The sequence below is a fragment of the Protomyctophum bolini genome (genome assembly GCF_963924005.1).
Source record: "Protomyctophum bolini genome assembly, chromosome: 12".
Classification (NCBI taxonomy): Eukaryota; Metazoa; Chordata; class Actinopteri; order Myctophiformes; family Myctophidae; genus Protomyctophum; species Protomyctophum bolini.
This window is the reverse complement of record NC_137873.1, coordinates 16248856-16266484: the sequence shown is the minus strand read 5'-3', so window position 1 is coordinate 16266484 and position 17629 is coordinate 16248856. Positions and strand designations below refer to the sequence as shown.

General features: G+C 43.3%; 1 protein-coding gene across 1 annotated transcript in view; it reads left to right on the top strand.

The window, feature by feature from the left end:
• Positions 1–17629, top strand: part of LOC308326101 (calsyntenin-2-like) — a gene marked incomplete at both ends in the record, with an annotated part of 48822 nt that overhangs the window by 11620 nt on the left and 19573 nt on the right. The window contains 8 exons of the mRNA XM_080778910.1: positions 1043–1241; positions 1714–1825; positions 2483–2579; positions 4004–4153; positions 5221–5397; positions 6341–6595; positions 6728–6855; positions 8496–8658. Coding sequence (XP_080635036.1) covers positions 1043–1241; positions 1714–1825; positions 2483–2579; positions 4004–4153; positions 5221–5397; positions 6341–6595; positions 6728–6855; positions 8496–8658 — 1281 coding nt within the window. The remainder of the gene's footprint in view (positions 1–1042; positions 1242–1713; positions 1826–2482; positions 2580–4003; positions 4154–5220; positions 5398–6340; positions 6596–6727; positions 6856–8495; positions 8659–17629) is intronic.

Here is a 17629-nt window from a genome sequence, read left to right as displayed (position 1 = left end):
CCTTGAAGTCTCACTCGTGCTGCCCAAATGTGTGTGACCAAAATAGCAATTTAGGGGAAAGCGTGCCAACACGCCCATGAACACACCTCTAGGCGCAAATACCGGTGTCGGCAAAATAGATAGCGGGTGACGCTGGACCAAAATACTATTAAGGGACAGAGCAAGCTCCTATACTCCGGGCCACGTCGCGGGTAACGGTGGAGCCCTAAGACTGAATGAGACAAAAATGGAGCCCTGAGACTGAATGAGAATTTGCACTGCTCACAAATCAGAATGTCTGGGCATGCACCCACTGCCCGCAATGAGGAATCCATGCATGCTGATGTTTGCTTTGAAAAGCGTCTCTCCATTGCATTCTGTAGCCTACAGTATACTGTATGTCAGAAGATTACAGTTCATTCCAACCGCACAGCAGTGTGTGACTGTGTGCTCAATTATATTCACACCCCGGGCTGCTGGGTGCTGAGACGCGAGTGTGCGCGTGTGTGTGTGTGTGTGTGTGTGTTTCCCTCATGGAAATTTAACGCATTAAAACCGGGGAAGCATCTTCGTCATTTTAGATTTAGCGTTGGCTATTCAAAAATAGCAGATGTATCTGCTATTTTTGAACATTTAAAAAATGTGTTTGGCGGCCCTTGGCATGAAAACGTTTGAGAACTACTGATTAGAAGGCATTTGTAGAATCGGCTTAAATACATCAACACATGGCAAACTGAATTTCAGCCCCTGACTGTCCTAACCTTGCGTAGCGAGCCTTCATCTGCCTTTGCAATGCATATTGCCCCAGGCAGATTAAGTCTGGTCCCTCTCAATTGTGGGAGGACTTCACGGCCGAAATGGTGACGGCCAACCAGATTCATCTGGGGCTATAACCATCCAGGGCCCAGTATGCAAATCTAACACTGAGAGGGACTAATATCCACACAGTGATATTAGTATTGGCTATGACTGTCCATCTCTCTCTCTCTCTCTCTCTCTCTCTCTCTCTCTCTCTCTCGCTCTCTCGCTCTCTCTCGCTCTCTCTTTCTCTCTCTCGTTTTAGGGGAGATCTGTGCCTTTAAGATCCACGGGGGGCAGAAGGCCCAGTTCGAGGCTGTGGTCCTGAACGCCACGTCAGGGGAGGGGCTCCTGAGGGCCCGGGGCCCCATGGACTGTGAGGACCAGAGGGAACACACCCTCACTATCCAGGCATACGACTGTGGCACAGGACCCAACGCCACAGACTGGAAGAAATCACACAAGTGAGTGTGTTCGTGTGCGTGCGTAACCAATTAAACTAACATCTGCCTTTTTCATTTTCTCGACACATTGATTCAATCTAATTATATACTTTTGTACAGTAACAGTCAGATTGTTGTACAAGTAACTGTAAGATAGTTTACATTGAAAAAATCCTTTCTTCCCTCTACCTCACTCTCCTTTCATCTCACTATCACCTCCCTTCTCCTTTCACTATCCGTGATCTGTTCCTCCTCTCACTATCACCTCCCTTCTCCTTTCACTATCCGTGATCTGTTCCTCCTCTCACTATCACCTCCCTTCTCCTTTCACTATCCGTGATCTGTTCCTCCTCTCACTATCACCTCCCTTCTCCTTTCACTATCTGTGATGTGTTCCTCCTCTCACTATCACCTCCCCTCAACCTCTCGCTATCACCTCCTTTAACCCTCTCGCCCCAACTCCTCTCGCTATGCGCTCCCTTCCTGGGTGCAGGGCGGTGGTCCACATCCAGGTTGATGATGTCAACGAGTTTCCTCCCGTCTTCCGACGGACGCAGTACAGGGCCTCCGTGACGGAGGGCAAGATCTATGACGCCATCCTGCAGGTTTGTTATTGTTAGATCTATCACATCAACCTCTTTATTATTCATAAAGATCTATGACATCATCCTGTTTATTTTTCATGAAGATCTAAAGTATGAAATCATTCTGCACGTATGACATCATCCTGTTTATTTTTCATGATGATCTACAGTATGATGTCATCATGCAGGTATGACATCATCATAAAGCAAATATCTCACAGGCCTTGACTATGCTGATGATCTGGTGTGTATTGCTGATTCATAGGGGCTGTGGTGCTTGTTGCTTGTTATGGTCTAAAACAGGAACTCAGGTTTGGCTCCTCCTCCGTCTTAGTCCACTTCCTCCCAGGTGCTTCTGTGTTTATTCCTGCTAACAACAACAGTACATATTTAATCTGATCCACCCGGAGACTTCCTTATAGAGGACGAAGACCATTTATGTATGTAGATGCTATAATAGCCAGAGACACTGACAAATGGGAGATAAACCAAAGGTCGATGCTTGTTGTGTTGTAGAAGAATCACAACAATGTCACAATTTTGTAGTTACACAGAAAAGCCAAAGCTGGCTTCCATCGTGGTCCACTTCCAGAGATAGAACACCATGCAACAAACTGTACACACAACCATGAATCAAAGACATGTCATGTTATCCGTGTTGTGGTGTTGCCACTGTAGGTAGAGGCGTGGGATGAGGACTGCTCGCCACAGTACAGCCAGATCTGCAACTACGACATCGTCACAGCGGGGACGCCATTCGCCATTGACCGCAATGGTACGTTTGACCGCATGAGTCACACTAAATACTGTATCACTACCTTATCACAAATGTATAAATACTTTCTCAGTTAGACACAGTATTATCATCGCAGAAACCACTATCTCCATACAACTTTTTATGATAAATGAATGCCCTACTTGATCATAACGTAAAACGTATAAAAAATAGCAGATATACAAGCTCTATTGTATTTTTTAAATAGTGATAAAAAAAAAGGAATGGTTTTGGCGGGGCATAAAGTTTCCACCCGACAGCAACAATACACAGCTTACTGAACAGTCTTTTATGTAAAAGTCTTTGTCATGTAAAAGTATTGTTGTGGGTTCTAAAACGAGCCAGAATTAAACAGCATGACTTGCCTGGTGATTAGAAGAAAAGTTGTAAAATGCACTTGCATTATTCATGCAATCTTCTAAAGACTACTCAGTGTAGGCCTTTCATGTCTGCTTTAGTTCATTGAGACACTTCAGCTCAGATTGACCATAAACCATTTATTGCAAAGCTATTGCATGTTAGTATGGCGGTGTAGCTCTGCTCATGTGATATCAGATGATCTGCGTACCGAGACACAGGTCTGATATCACATTGATATCTCTGATTATCTGTGCACCAAGACACAGCTCTGATATCAACGACCCCCCAGAGCAGAGCCAAAGATAGAATAATCCATGAACAACAACACACAGTATAACACATCAACACATCATACACAATCGCAAACAATACAATAATATCCCATAACCCCTGGACTAAGAATTACAGGGAGGAGGCCGGGGAGGCGGGGGAAATTTCACGCCGACGCGGCACGAGCTGCTTGACAGTTCAGCATGCAAAGAATGAGTAGAGAGCTGAGGCTGCTTAAGTAGGTGGCCTGAATTGCACTGTGGGAATGAGGGCGTGGCCTGGAGAGGCAGCAGATTTAAAGAAGCAGTATAGATCACTAGGGAGAATAAATGAGGGGGAACTATGTACACATATAAATATAAACCATTTGCCTTCCATGCCGCAATGAACTAACGCTACGCTTGAATTATTTTCATTTGCGATGTTTGACCTGCACATGAAGCAAAATAAAATATCATGACTGAAACCTTTTGTTAGAACCAGTGAAAGGAGCCCTACCTCACAATAGCACTGTTTCCTAAACAATTAGCACAATTATGTAGAATGATGTTTTGTTAATATTGTTCAAAACCTATGTTCCTAAACACACGTTTTAAATATTGCTTTTATGAAGACCATTAACTGTTTTTTGTAAGATGCTTCTGAACATTCAAATTAAAATTCCTCACAGCACGGCACGCTGTCAGCTTAGGCTATTTCCGGTTCACAACATGATTCCACTGAAGATATCTAATATCTAAATGACAGAAAACAGTTGTGGCGACTAAGAACTTCACTTCAACCCATGCCTGCAGGTAACATCAGAAACACAGAGCGGTTGAGCTATGAGAAGCAGCACAGCTACCACTTCCTGGTGACGGCGGTTGACTGCGGTCAGAAGAGAGCCAATGAGAGCGTCGCTGTGCACATTGATGTGGAGCCTGTCTGCACACCTGGATGGAAAGGTAAGCCATTAATAATAATTAATACTACCAGCACCCATGTGGAAAGAAAGAAAGAAAGAAAGAAAGAAAGAAAGAAAGAAAGAAAGAAAGAAAGAAAGAAAACTCACAACCATGGACTGTAAAACACATGGACTAAAGGCTACTACTACTACTATTATCATCAATTTTAAAATGAATGTGATCATAATTTACAAAAAACTAAAAAGATCTATCATGGTAATTGAAGGAAGACTGAAAGCACCATAATGTAATTATGACAATGATTAATAAGGTAATAAAATCCAGTGTAATGTCCGTTGTCAAAGTCCCATTGTATTGTTTCCCCAGAGTTAGTGTCGACGTGTCCTTGAGCAAGACGCCGAACCCCTAATTGCTCCCTGTGAGCAGGTTGGGGCCTAGCATGGTTTCCTCCGCCACCGGTGTATGAATGTGTGTGAATGCAATGCATGTAAAGTGCTTTGGTGCTATATAAATGCACCATTTACCATGGCAATCATTGTTCTGCAGCCAGCAGGGGCGAAATAGCAACACCTGCTAAGCCATTAATGAGAACTGCAGGGAATTTGGCCCTTCCTTATTGGTTTCATTTCCAAAACAGTATGCCTGCCGCCTGCTCACAGCGTGCCACATTGCAACGCGTAGTGAGCTTGTCAATTTGATTTCATGTTTGCAATTTCTCAACAGACTGATTCAGTTGTCTCTCAAAGCTACCCCCATCAGCCTAGCTATAGAGCCAAATAAATGTGAATTTGGGATGACATGAAAAAAGGTTGAGAGCCACTGGCTCAATTTAGTTGATGATGGTCTGAGGACTGACACATCCACTCTGTGTCACTTGTTTCATCAATCATCATGCATGTCATTTTATTTTTACACTTTTGTAATCAAAATATTAGTTTTGTTTATTTCTTTAAAAGAGCCACAACATTTGTCTGTTCTATTTTATTCATACATGCAGATGAAAGGAAACTGTTTGATGATTATGTAAAACATAATTGTGTGAATTTTCGATCAGGCAATTATGTAGCAACATTCACAGGTGACATTGCTCTTTTTACTTGCACCAGGATGGAGCGAGCGTGTGGACTATGAACCAGGAAGTGGAAGCAGGCAGCTGTTTCCCAGCATGCACCTGGAGACTTGCGGCGGAGCCCTGTCTGCTGTGAGCGCCACACTGCAGCTGCACGCCACACACACTGGCAAGGACTGTGGCCACTCCCACAAAACAATGCTAAAACCATGTGGTAAGGAGAGAGAGAGAGAGAGAGAGAGAGAGAGAGAGAGAGAGAGAGAGAGAGAAAACCATGTGACATTAATGTTGAATAAAGAAAGAAAATAAATGTGCATGTAATGCAGGAGGCAGCAGGACGTTGCTTTACTGAAAGTGAGTGCTTCCAAACTTAGAAAAATAATCACCTGCAATTGATATTTCTTGACGGAAAGTAGCTCATAACCAGTGTTATCAAGTAACTTAATTAATATATTACTTTCAGTAATATTATTACTTTTTTCCAGTAACTAGTAACGTAACTAGTTACTTTCACATTTTGAGTAATAATATTACATTAACGTTTTTTCCAAAAGTAACATTATTACTATTTTCACAAGCCTTGGTGGAACTGTGGGCTTAAGTGTTTATTTATAATGGTAGACTGGGTTGGGGTGGAGTTGCAGGCTGCTGATCCGCTCTAGAGCGGATACGGATCCGCTCAAACAATTCCTTTCCCCTCCATCAGGCGGCCCGGCTGGCCAGGGGGAGGTAGTTTAGAGATCAGTATTACTGCATGTTTTTGTGAGGGTACCTACCCTAGGGGACACGGGGAGAACATGCAAACTCCACACAGAAAGGCCCTTTTGCCAACACCGCCTCTGGTACATGTACATAGTAGCCATCCAGTAGAACGACCTCGAATCTGGGGTCTTTTAAACAGCAGACATGTCTATGTCTACTGGAAAAGGTTTCCCTATAGGGTCATTTGTATAGGACAGATAAGGCAGCATTTCTTTATGTTATGTATATGTATATTGTACAATATGTTACCGTCATGTGTTTTGAATTGTAATATATTAACTCAGGACTGTTGTGGTATCTGTGCCTTTCAAAATAAATCAAATCAAAACAATTCCTGACAAAATATGGACACTGGACTTTAACTGTGCTTCCTCTGATTGGTGCATTGACCACAGGTGCGGCAGTGGGCAGCACCAACCTCCTCCCCGCCCCCGGGCCTTCCGCTGGTTGGACGGCCTCTCTGCTGATGGACAGTGGCAGGGACGGCGAGCTCGTCTTCCGGTTCGACGGGCACCAGGCGGCCATCGTCCCCGAGCCCCATCGGCTGAGTGACCGCTTCACCATAGCAACCTGGATGAGACACGCCCAGAGCCCGAGTACTGAACACCCCGCCCACAACGAGACCCTGCTCTGTAGCTCTGACAAGACTGGTGAGTAACTAGATACATTTACTCAAATACTCTACGTATATCATTTCTCTTTTACTTTACTTGAGTATGTCTTAGAGGTAAATATTGCATGGAAAATGCGTGCGTGCGTGCGACCGTGCATGTCTGTTGCAGAGATGAACCACCACCACTACTCTCTGTACGTGCACAACTGTCAGCTGGTGTTCCTGCTGAGGAGAGACTCCACCCAGTCTGACTCTGACACCGTCACACCTGCCGAGTTCCATTGGAAACTACACCAGGTCAGTCTAAAGTTACAATTTAATGACTTATACGACTTTTAATACCAAATTTGCCAAATTATCTAAATTTTATATTTAATATTACATAAGAAAGAAATAAAATAATAGCCGATCTACAAGCTCACTGCGAGGCATTGTGAGCTTGTAGATTGGCTATTTTCCACAATATGTATTGGTGGAAAAGAGTCAAACTAAATGCATCAACTCACTACAATTCCAAGTGCTTGTCAGGGTGGGGGCCTGGGGGGGCGACCAGTTAAAATGTGGTTGTTTTGGGGGGTCTCAGCTTGAACTTGCAATAAAAGAGAGAGAGAGACGCGTATCAACCTTGCAATACAGTACAATGTTTGCTGCTGAATAAATACTCATTAAAGTACCTCAAACTTGGTTAAAGGGATAGTTCACCACTTATTTTCTATTGATTACTCTGAGTTGAATTCATGTTGTCCCCCCCCCCCCCCCCCTTTATATAATTTCTTTGTCGCATTATAAGCCAATAACAAATTCATGTATCCATAGGGAACCACTGCTGGTCATCAAATTATTGGCTTAGGAATGTGAAGAAAAAAAAAACTAAAAAATATCCATGAATTCAAGTCTCCATGGGGGGAGTAATCGATAGACCAATCACAGGCATGCAAATGATATACATGTAACATATTTTTATCCATTAGCAACATTTTCCTTTTAGCACTTTTGTTGTTGTTGGTGGAGTTTATTAAGATGGCTATGTTCATTTAGAGACAAATTGCCCTCTTCTCTTCTCTTCTCTTCTCTTCTCTTCTCTTCTCTTCTCTTCTCTTCTCTTCTCTTCTCTTCTCTTCTCTTCTCTGCTGTTATGCCATTGCATTATTGATGCCATCCTATTATGTGCCTGTGCAGTGGCACAGAGGTGGCTGAGTAATAGACTGCAGAGAGAGAGAGAGAGAGAGAGAGAGAGAGAGAGAGAGAGAGAGAGAGAGAGGAGACGGACAGATGGACCTCTGCCTCAATGTGCTCGGTTGTTTGTGGCTTCTTGTAACTGATGAGGTCGTTGTCTAACGAACAAGCTGTTCATTACACAACAACCTCATTTGTTATGTTAATGACCTGTTAGATAGGGGCAACTCAGTTAAGCAGCTTGCACACTGAGCTAGTTTTGTGTTTGTCAGAAATTGTCACGCCTCCGAAACGTTTGCCTGTCATTAGCCCATTTACACCGGGGAGGCATCTGTGTCATTTTAGATTTCAGCAAACGTTTATTGGAAGGATTTAAAAGGTCTAAATGGGTCTAAACTTTCCGGATCAGGTTAGATATTCAGGGTTTTTCATAATATATTTTCTGTGTAGGCCTAACTGTATGTCACAATGTTACCCTGAGGAATGAAGCCTGTGTGTGCATTCAGGAAAGGCCCATTGCTTACTTTGTAATTTTCCAATGCGATGATATAATTTGGAACAACCGTGAAACTATTAAACACCATTAAACAATTGGCGGCACACACTGGATGCAGATATGAAGAGATGTGTGTGTGATGTGTGTGACGTGTGTGTGTGTGTGTGTGTGTGTGTGTGTGTGTGTGTGTGTGTGTGTGTGTGTGTGTGTGTGTGTGTGTGCGCGTGCATGCGTGTGTGTGTGTGTGTGTGCGTGCGTGTTTCAGATATGTGACAGGCAGTGGCATTACTACATCCTCAACGTGGAGCTAGCTACTGTGGCGCTACTTGTGGATGGCGTGACCTTTGAACCCTACCTGGTGACTGGTGATTGGGCGACCCACGTGTCTCAAGTCGACACCCAGCTGACTGTCGGTGCTTGTTGGCAAGGTCTATTTTAGTTTCATTCATCAGAAAAGTCATAACACACATTCACTGCCTTTGACGAGATGTCTTGTCATTTAAGGGTTTTCATTGATAACATCAGATCGCCCTCTTCGTCAGCATATGAATGGCTCCAAATTGCTAGAAGACCCATACAACCGAAAGTGAAAACTCTGAAGTGTCTCCATCGGCATAAATGTAAACAGATTTACAAAAATGCTCTTTTCCTGTTTTTGGACAAAACAAGCTTTATTCTCAGCCTAAACTAAATGTTATTTTCCGGGTGAAAATAACACTCAGGCGACCCAGCCGGGGTTGATCAAGTCCCAGTAGCTACCCTCAATTTGACCATTCGGGAAAGACCAGGGCCACAAAATCCGTTGGAACTACTTCGGAACTACTCTGCCGGGACGGGGAGGTACGTTTCTGGCGCATGGAAGGACAAGGCTCTGTGGTTTGACTCCTGTTGTCTCACCAGGTCCAATTCCTGCTTTCACCAGGCCCAGGACCTGTGTGTTGCACCAGAGGAACCTTGTCCAATATAACGAAGCCCTTGTAAAAGCCCCTAAGGCACACATGGTGTTACATGTTGTGAGTGTCGCTAACTAACATATATTTTGTGGGCCATGGTCAGTCTTGGCCAGATGCCAAGACAAGTCTATTCTGAGCAGACTGCAGCTTACTATAACTTTGAATGACTTTCTCAAGCTCTCGTCTCATACCACAAGGTACAGGGAAAATCTAAATGACAATAATATAAGGGGATTTGTTAAAAGCAACTTAAAGTTTTTGTCTATAGGCTGCGTACTTTGCCATGTTCTGGGGGAAAAAAGGTGTCAAATCCGAGACTGTGCAAGGGAGAGAGAGAGGGAGAGAGAGAGAGAGAGAGAGAGAGAGAGAGAGAGAGAGAGAGGCGCCTCAGGCTACAGATGGCTGTTCGTTCTTCTGTGAGAATGAAGCTGTCATACTTACATCAAACACCATGATAATGCCTGTCAGTTCCGGTCTCAACCAGCAATCACAAGTAAATTATGGGGGGGGGGGAACCTTGTATTTCCAAAACGTTTACTTTTCAAGATAAGAAAAGAAAGAAAAAAACTGTGTTCCGATGAATCCAATGTAGTTATGATTAAGTCACGAACAGATTATTAATGCTTCTCATTAGTTCAATATCCATAAACTGAACACTTAACCACCGTGTGTGTGTGTGTGTGTGTGTGTGTGTGTGTGTGTGTGTGTGTGTGTGTGTGTGCGTGTGTGTGTGTGTGTGACGTGTGTGTGTGTGTGTGTGTGTGTGTGTTTAACTGCCATGGCATTTTGGCTGTCAAAAATGTCTTTTCATCTGGTGCATGATTGCAGTTTCATTTCTCTTCAAGCCATCATCTTGTTCACTCTCTCTCTTCAGTTCAAAGGGGTTTCATGGCCATGAGAATGTTCACTCTCTCTCTTCAGTTCAAAGGGGTTTCATGGCCATGAGAAAACCTAGCTTGCAGATCTGATACTTTTGATGCTTTAGTGTGATGCTGTAGTATGATGAAGGGCATTTATTCAGGTTTTTGCCCGACAGTGACGATATTTATAATGGTTTTGCTACTTTTACTCATAGCAAAAAGTAAAACATCTGAGTACTTGGCAGAAACTTAACACGTAGTTACCTTCAACTGCAATGGTATCGTGGCTCTCATTTAAATGTCTTTCAGCTGGTGCCTGCATTGCTATTCCATTTTTCCTACAAGCCATCATCTGCTCCATTTTCTCACTTCCTCCTCCTCCTACTCAGTGCATCCCTCGCTTTCTCTCTCTTCTGTTTGGATGTATGATTGTGGGTGAAAACCCTGAAGGAGGGATTATCCGGAGTGAATGGAATGCAAATTCACTCGCTATTATGTCCCAATGAAGGCAGCCGTTAAGCTGATTTGAAGCCGAGGGGTCTTTATCACCCTGAAGGCGTTTATTTCTCAATAATGACCGACTCACCGTTCATGATCACTTTGCATAATGACCGTCTCACCGTCCCACTCATTACAGAGCTAAATAATAAAGAAATATTGTTGCTGTCGGGCAGAAACCTCTTATCTCCATCTTTTTGTGTTATTTTATTTCATAACTGAATGCCTGACTTCATACCACAGCGTCACACAAAAAAAAAAGATCAAAAGCAGTTCCGGAAGCTTGAAACGCAGCGCAAGGCGACCCATTTTGAGGTTGTCGACTTTGAATTTGCATCCTGAAAAGTAACAGTTTTGGACATATAAGGTTTCCACCTGACAGAGACAAATTCATACATTGGAATAGGTTGGGGGTGAGTAATCGATTATGATGTTATGGCTGGCTCTGGGGCCATAACGAAAAAGGGGAAACGACACCGGAGGACAATCCAAAAATAAGTATTTTATTTGATACTTGATAATAGAAATAGTAATTAAAGAATTGAAGTTTCCAACTGAAACTGGCAGGGAAACATGCTGCCCAAAACTTATAACCAAACTAAGAAACAAAAGAACAAGGGTACTCTCCTGCGGCCGCCCCTGCAGCCTGTGGAGAGATGCAGATCTGTAGTGCTTTGAGAGCAGGTGTCTTAAATAGTGTTTGGGGAGGACACTGGCCAGGTGTCTCCCCTTCCACTCATCATCTCTGGCTCCGCCCTCCAACACTGCAATGGAACTGTTAAAGGCACAGCCACACATACACCAGAAACCCCACATAGTAGACTAAGGCCCTCATTTATCAATCGAGTGTAAAATCTGCCACAGATTCGAGTGCAGGTTTCGTAGTACACCCACGTCGCCACGGCATTTATAAAGTGATCGCAAACAGCTGATCCTTCCTTAATTTCGTTCTGACGTTAATAAATGTGACGGCTGAAATCTATCTGGCACGCCCTATGAAATCAAGCCTCGCCCTCGTTTTTGCGACCTGAAAACGGCAATACGTTTCCTGAAACCATGGTTACATGGACTTGCTGCCCCAGCTCTCTCATACACACACAGACGCACGCACGCACACGCAACTTGCAACTTGTTGTATCTTAAATAAATAAACCTGCATGAATTAAATAAAGCTGTAGGTCTGTTTCTCCTCTCGCTTCGCTTCCCCCTTGCTGCCCGCCTCACCCCCCCCCCCCCCCCGCACGCACGCTGACGCACATATCGCAATTTGCAAGCAACTGTCACTGTGTGTTGTTAGTTGTACAGTTATATTAAATTATTAAAGTATTTTTAATTTAATATACAACAAGATCTATTAGTGAACGAAAACCTGAACCTGTGAACCATGAATTAAATAACAAATATGCGCGCGCGCGCACACACACACACACACACACACACGCTGCTGTTTTGCATAGGTGCTGCTCCTCGATCCTGATCCTGTCCTGTCTGCCTGTCTGTCTGTCCGTGACACCGTGATCAACTGACCATGCACGTTCGACAGTCTATTTAGATTGCCTCACAGTCGCTAGTCGCTGCAGTGGATGGGCTGTCAACTCAACTCAACTGTCAATATATGAATGTGCAGCTAAAACCGTAGCCCATGTGGCTGGCACTGGAGGAGTGGTGGTGGTGGGCTGGCTGGGTAGCCTACATCTCCGATGCGGTTCCCACTTGCGCTGGCGGTACATTTGGCATTCGAGCGACGCGTCGGGTTTATTAAACGAGGAGGAGATTGCACATGTAACTCCAGAAAGACATCGGCCTACTGTAGATTAGGCTACAGTATATAGGCTACCCATGCATGTTGGGACTCTCCGCAGCTGCAGGCAGCACTGCACTATAGGCTATACTTTCCAACGTCATGGAAATATTCCAGCACAGACAGCCCAAATCCTCGCATGTATGCGCTCATGCAAAACACTGTTTAAATGGCTTAAATCAAGTGCGATTTTAATTGTAAAGTTGGAAAGCTCCTATAAATTTAATATGACACAAAGACACAACTTGTAGGTCCATTCCTTTTTTCTTTTTCTTTTTTTACATGTAGCCCATATACATACAGTTTTATATTAACATTTTAGGAGTGAATACATATGTTTCGATGCCTTTGGCTGCGGGCAGCCTCTCAGCTGGTCAAACAATGCTGCTCCGCCGTTCTGCGACAGAAAAACATGCGTACGCCAGCTGAGGAGCAAACGTGGATTTTGAACGTTGTCACGTTCAATTTCAAGCTTTGGCGGAAATGGTAAATGTCAAAAATGTCGGTAATTTCGGCGTGCACCCATATTTTGGCGTACGCACGGTTGATAAATGAGGGCCTAAAGGCCCAGGGGGCCGTCACACAAATAACTGATAATTGAAACGATCTTGTGCATGTCAAGGAAAAATGGTGAAAATAGGCAATCTACAACCTCACACAATGTGTTATGTAATGTGACATGTTGAGAGCTGATAAGTTTGTAGATCAGATATTTTCTCTTCGAGGGAAGCTATAGTTCCCTCTAGGGAACTAGGGGGACACATTCATACACCCCGTATACTCCATATATGAAAGCGGCGACCGTCAATTTACCTTTTTGCATTGCTCCGGTTGCTATATGCAATGCCTCCGTCCGCATTTCGTCGCAGCCTTTACCCGCAACACGGCCCGCAATTCAGCTGCTGCCCGAAAATTATGAATATAGGAGCTTTCTCTGTCCTTTAATGGTATTTTCTTTTTTGCCGACACCGGTATTTGCGCCTAGAGGTGTGGTCATGGGCGTGTTGGCACGCTTTCCTCTAAATTGCTATTTTCACTTACATTTGTGAAGTCGGTAGTGGAGTTTAAAAGCACCCGTAAGCCGTGCCAAATTAGTTTGGTAGAGCGGCGCACGGCATGCCGCGCACGCCTCAATGGAGATGTCTGCAGGCACAGAGTCAGGATGCCTCATCTCTCCTTATTCTCCTATCTCTTTGTAATCAGCAGAAGTCAAATGCCTGCCACTTCCTTGAGTCCATTGTGTTTATATAATTGTATAGTCAAAGAAGTTATTTGTGCGCGATTCCATTTTCATTTGCTCTTTCAGTTCATGATCACCCCATAGCAGCAAATGGGGTTTATTGACCGAACTTTCCTTTTTTTTCGCTTCATACCGTTCCGTAGAGACGGCCTACACGATACTATGTGAAAGCCCTAATTTTGTAGTTTACATAGAACTTTGAATTTTTTTAAATGAGCAAGATTTGAGCAGTGTATTTAGAAAGATTATAGACTTTGAGCACTGTCCATGGTGAGCCGTCGCACATCCGATGTTCGGATATCATTTGGGACTTTGTCTTGCATCGCTCCCGACCGTTTCTGACGAGAGGTAAACAGTGTGCGTTAACGCTCATTATCATTCCTCACAACAACAACCCCCTCCTCCCTGATAACCCGGAAATGAAAACGGAGGCTCGTATACGGGAGCCTATGGCTGGCTAGCTTAGCTACCGCATGCTTGTGCTACCACCGCAAAAAAAGAGTTAAGTGGTCAACATGGATTTTATTCTTCTCCACGTCATAGTATTGGAAAGATGTTTACTTCTTCCCTAGCAGCAGCTTATTGATCTTCCTGCCATCCTTGGTCAACTGGTTGGCACTTCTTGGTTTCCTTCTTGCGTTGGAATGGTAACTTTGGTCTGTAGCAAGGTTATTAAGCTAAATAAATAAAGCAATAAAAGAAAACTATTGAAATAATAATAATAAGGATAATAATAATAATAATAAAAACGAGTTAACTGAAACAAAACAATTTCAAAAGTGTGAGAGGTGCCATGTGCAGGGTGCATGTTCTCATGTCCGTGAAAAATGGAATAAATGTATTACGAGATCTCTCTCATATTTTTCTCTTTAACCCATGATTAAGACCTGAGGCTAAAAATGTATTTTTTCATGTCAAGGAGCAAGATGACATCTTACATTGTCATTACTGCCCTAAAGAAACATTAAATATATATTTGGCTGGCACAAATTACATCATAATTTACCCTAACCAAACAGTAAATTCCATAGACTTTGCTGGCATGCTGCCGCATGACATCCTTTTGAAGAAGAAAAAGACAAACATTAAAAGTCCATAGACTTGACTGCCACATCAACGTCCTAATTTCTGAAAGACGCTGGAGGGGTGCTAGAAATAAATAGTGGGGAAACAAATAAATAAATAGTTCAGACTGCAAGCCCGAAAAACAATTCTTAAAAAGATATACATAAAAAACAAACAAACAAATATTTTAAAAGTGCGCCTCAATGATTTGAAGAACTAATCAGTGGAATAATTGCTAAGAAAATATTTCTTACTTGCTGTGGTAATATAGATGTACTTATAGTTCCTGTGTGTCTTCAACGCTGTGTTTATTTTCTGGTTCTCCTAGATGCTGTGCGTTACTTTGCGGATTGAGAGTGAATAGTTTCATAAAAATAAAATAACACTTACATTGTTAAGTGTTCATTTAAATAGAATTGTGGATAACGTTCTTTTTTTGTCCTGACCTTTTTGGCGCTGTCCGTCTTGTGGGCTTTCTGGTTGTGTCACGACACCCTGACTCTGGTCCTCTTCGACTCTTTTGACAGTGCGTATCTTGGCGGCCGGCATTTTGGGTTCTTAAATATATATATTTTAAAAAAAAAACGATTAATAATCGGTCATCATTATAGACAATTAACAAAAATGTTAAAACGTGAAAACAGCAGATTTACAGTCGGCGGAATAATCCAAAAGAAAATATTTCAACTATTTCTGCATGTGACAAAGTATTAAGTAACACTAACAGCGTTAGTTGATTAAAAAAAAATCAAAACGTGCTTCTCGATAATTCAATTAATAAAAATAAAAAGTAAAAATCATCGTTAGATGCTTGTCTTTTTTGGCGACGTCCTGGTCAACTACCTGCATCTCCTAGCGGTCGCTGAGCGTTCCCTCTCTCGGCCTGTTAGACGCAATGTGATCCTTGACGGCTGGCCTCCTGTGTTTGACTGCTTTCTTAGCACGTTATTGTAATTCAAGAACACAATCGATTAATAACCTTAGTAACCCTTAGTCATTATAGGTGACAAGTTAAATACATAAATAAAAAGCACGCCTCTGAATTATCTTTCTTAGCAAACGTTTGAAACCCACGAGGCGAGTTAGCATAACTGCAGGCGCAGATTTTCTTCCATTCAGTTGCCGTGTGCGGAAACTCAACTAATGCAAGTGAAAAAAAATGACTCATTGAAACGCCAGACGTCCCGCTGTGGCCAGGTTTGTCGAGAACAGTGGTGCACAAACCGCTGTTCTCACAGTAAAGCGCGAGTGCTGCAATTAGTTTCCAAGCAGAGTTAGGTTGTCGGTCGAAACATTTTCACATTTGCTGCGCGCCGCCGTTGCGTGACTAACAACAACGCTTGAATGACTAATCGATTTATTTGTTTTACCTTACCTTACGCAGTGCAGTGTCTTCCTGGACCACCTTCTTCGCACCTTCTCCTTCTCACTTGCCTTTATGGCACTGTCCTTCTCGTGGCCTTTTGCTCGCCTTTCTGTGACGCACGATTGACTTTCTACGTGTCATGGCGGGCCTCCTGACTCTTCTCCTGGTCCCTTGGATGCTGTGCATTCCTGGGAAGCTGGCTTCCTGAGTGTTTGACTGCTTTCTTAGCTTAGAATGTCTATTGGCCACTTTCGCTATTTTTTACACAACGTTGTGAAAATAAAAATAATATAACGTGTACAATGATTAATCGATTTGCTTACGCAGTGTCTTCCTCCTCCTCCTCACCTGCCTTTTTGGTGCCGTCTTTCTCGCAGGCTTCCTAGCATTCCTGCGACGCAGTGGTAGACATTCTGCGTCTCCTAGTGGCCGCAGTGCGTTTCTTGGCTGCTGGTCCTGCATGTTTGACTGCTTTCTTAGCTTAGAATGTCCATCGATCGTTTGCTCTATTTTTTTGCATGCCAACGTTGTGCAACAAACTGTGAAATAGAGCTTAAAGGGTTAATCGATTCCATTACGCATTCTCTACCTGGACCACCTTCGCCCTTCTCCTTCTCCTTTTTGGAGCGGCGGGCTTCCTGGCCTTCCTGCGACGCGTGGTGGACTTTCTGCGTCTCCTGGTGGTCTTCTTGGCCACGGAGCGTCGCCTCCTCCTCTTGGGCTTGGCGGATGCAGCGCGTCTCTTGGTGGTCCTCCTCCTGCGTCTGACCGTTCTCTTGGGACCTGCGGACGCCGCGCTCCTCCTCCTCCTCCTTGCTGGTGCTTTGGTTGGGGTAGCAGTCTCTGCAACTGGGGCCACGTCTGCCATGATTCTTAAACGCTAAAAAGTTACTGAAGTTGAATTATTAATTTTTACTTTCTTAATTAAACAAATTACTTCTGACACGGATACGCAGTGCATTCCCCATTATCTTTGTATTTGGAAGCCTGTCAATGATGTCATTTACAGTAGATGACACCAGGGATATCCATCCATACATGGGCGTGAACGGGACACAGACACTCCCAGATTTGTGAATTTATTTGTAATTGTAATAGACTCGCTAATTGGAACAACATGGCAGATCGTCTGCCATACACGTAGCAAGTTTCAAGCCATCTGCGTATCTCGAGAACTAATCAGCAAAAAGGTTGGTTACCGGTAGTTCTCAAGAAACTCGCACACACAGACACACATGCACTCACGCACCCACACGCACGCACGCATGCACAGACACACAGATTCTCCTCATTCATCAGTTCATTTTCTTTCAGTGGGGACAGTGGCTGTATACTGTACCGTTCTAATATTGTGAAATGGTACAGTGAAGTGAAAATCGCTCAGTCAAATTTGAACTTGAGCCAAAGTACCGGAGTCCTTGCTTTTAAAAAGCGTACTCTTTGTGAATGAATATGCATTGCCTTATTTAAATGTAGAAACATTGTATGCTTGGAAATCAACTATTTTTACATAAAAAATAGGTCTTGATTATATTGTGTAAGTTTTGGTCCCATGGGTCCCTTCCTAGAAATGTAGTACAAAATCTGTCTTTATAGTAAAAATAAACACAAAATGT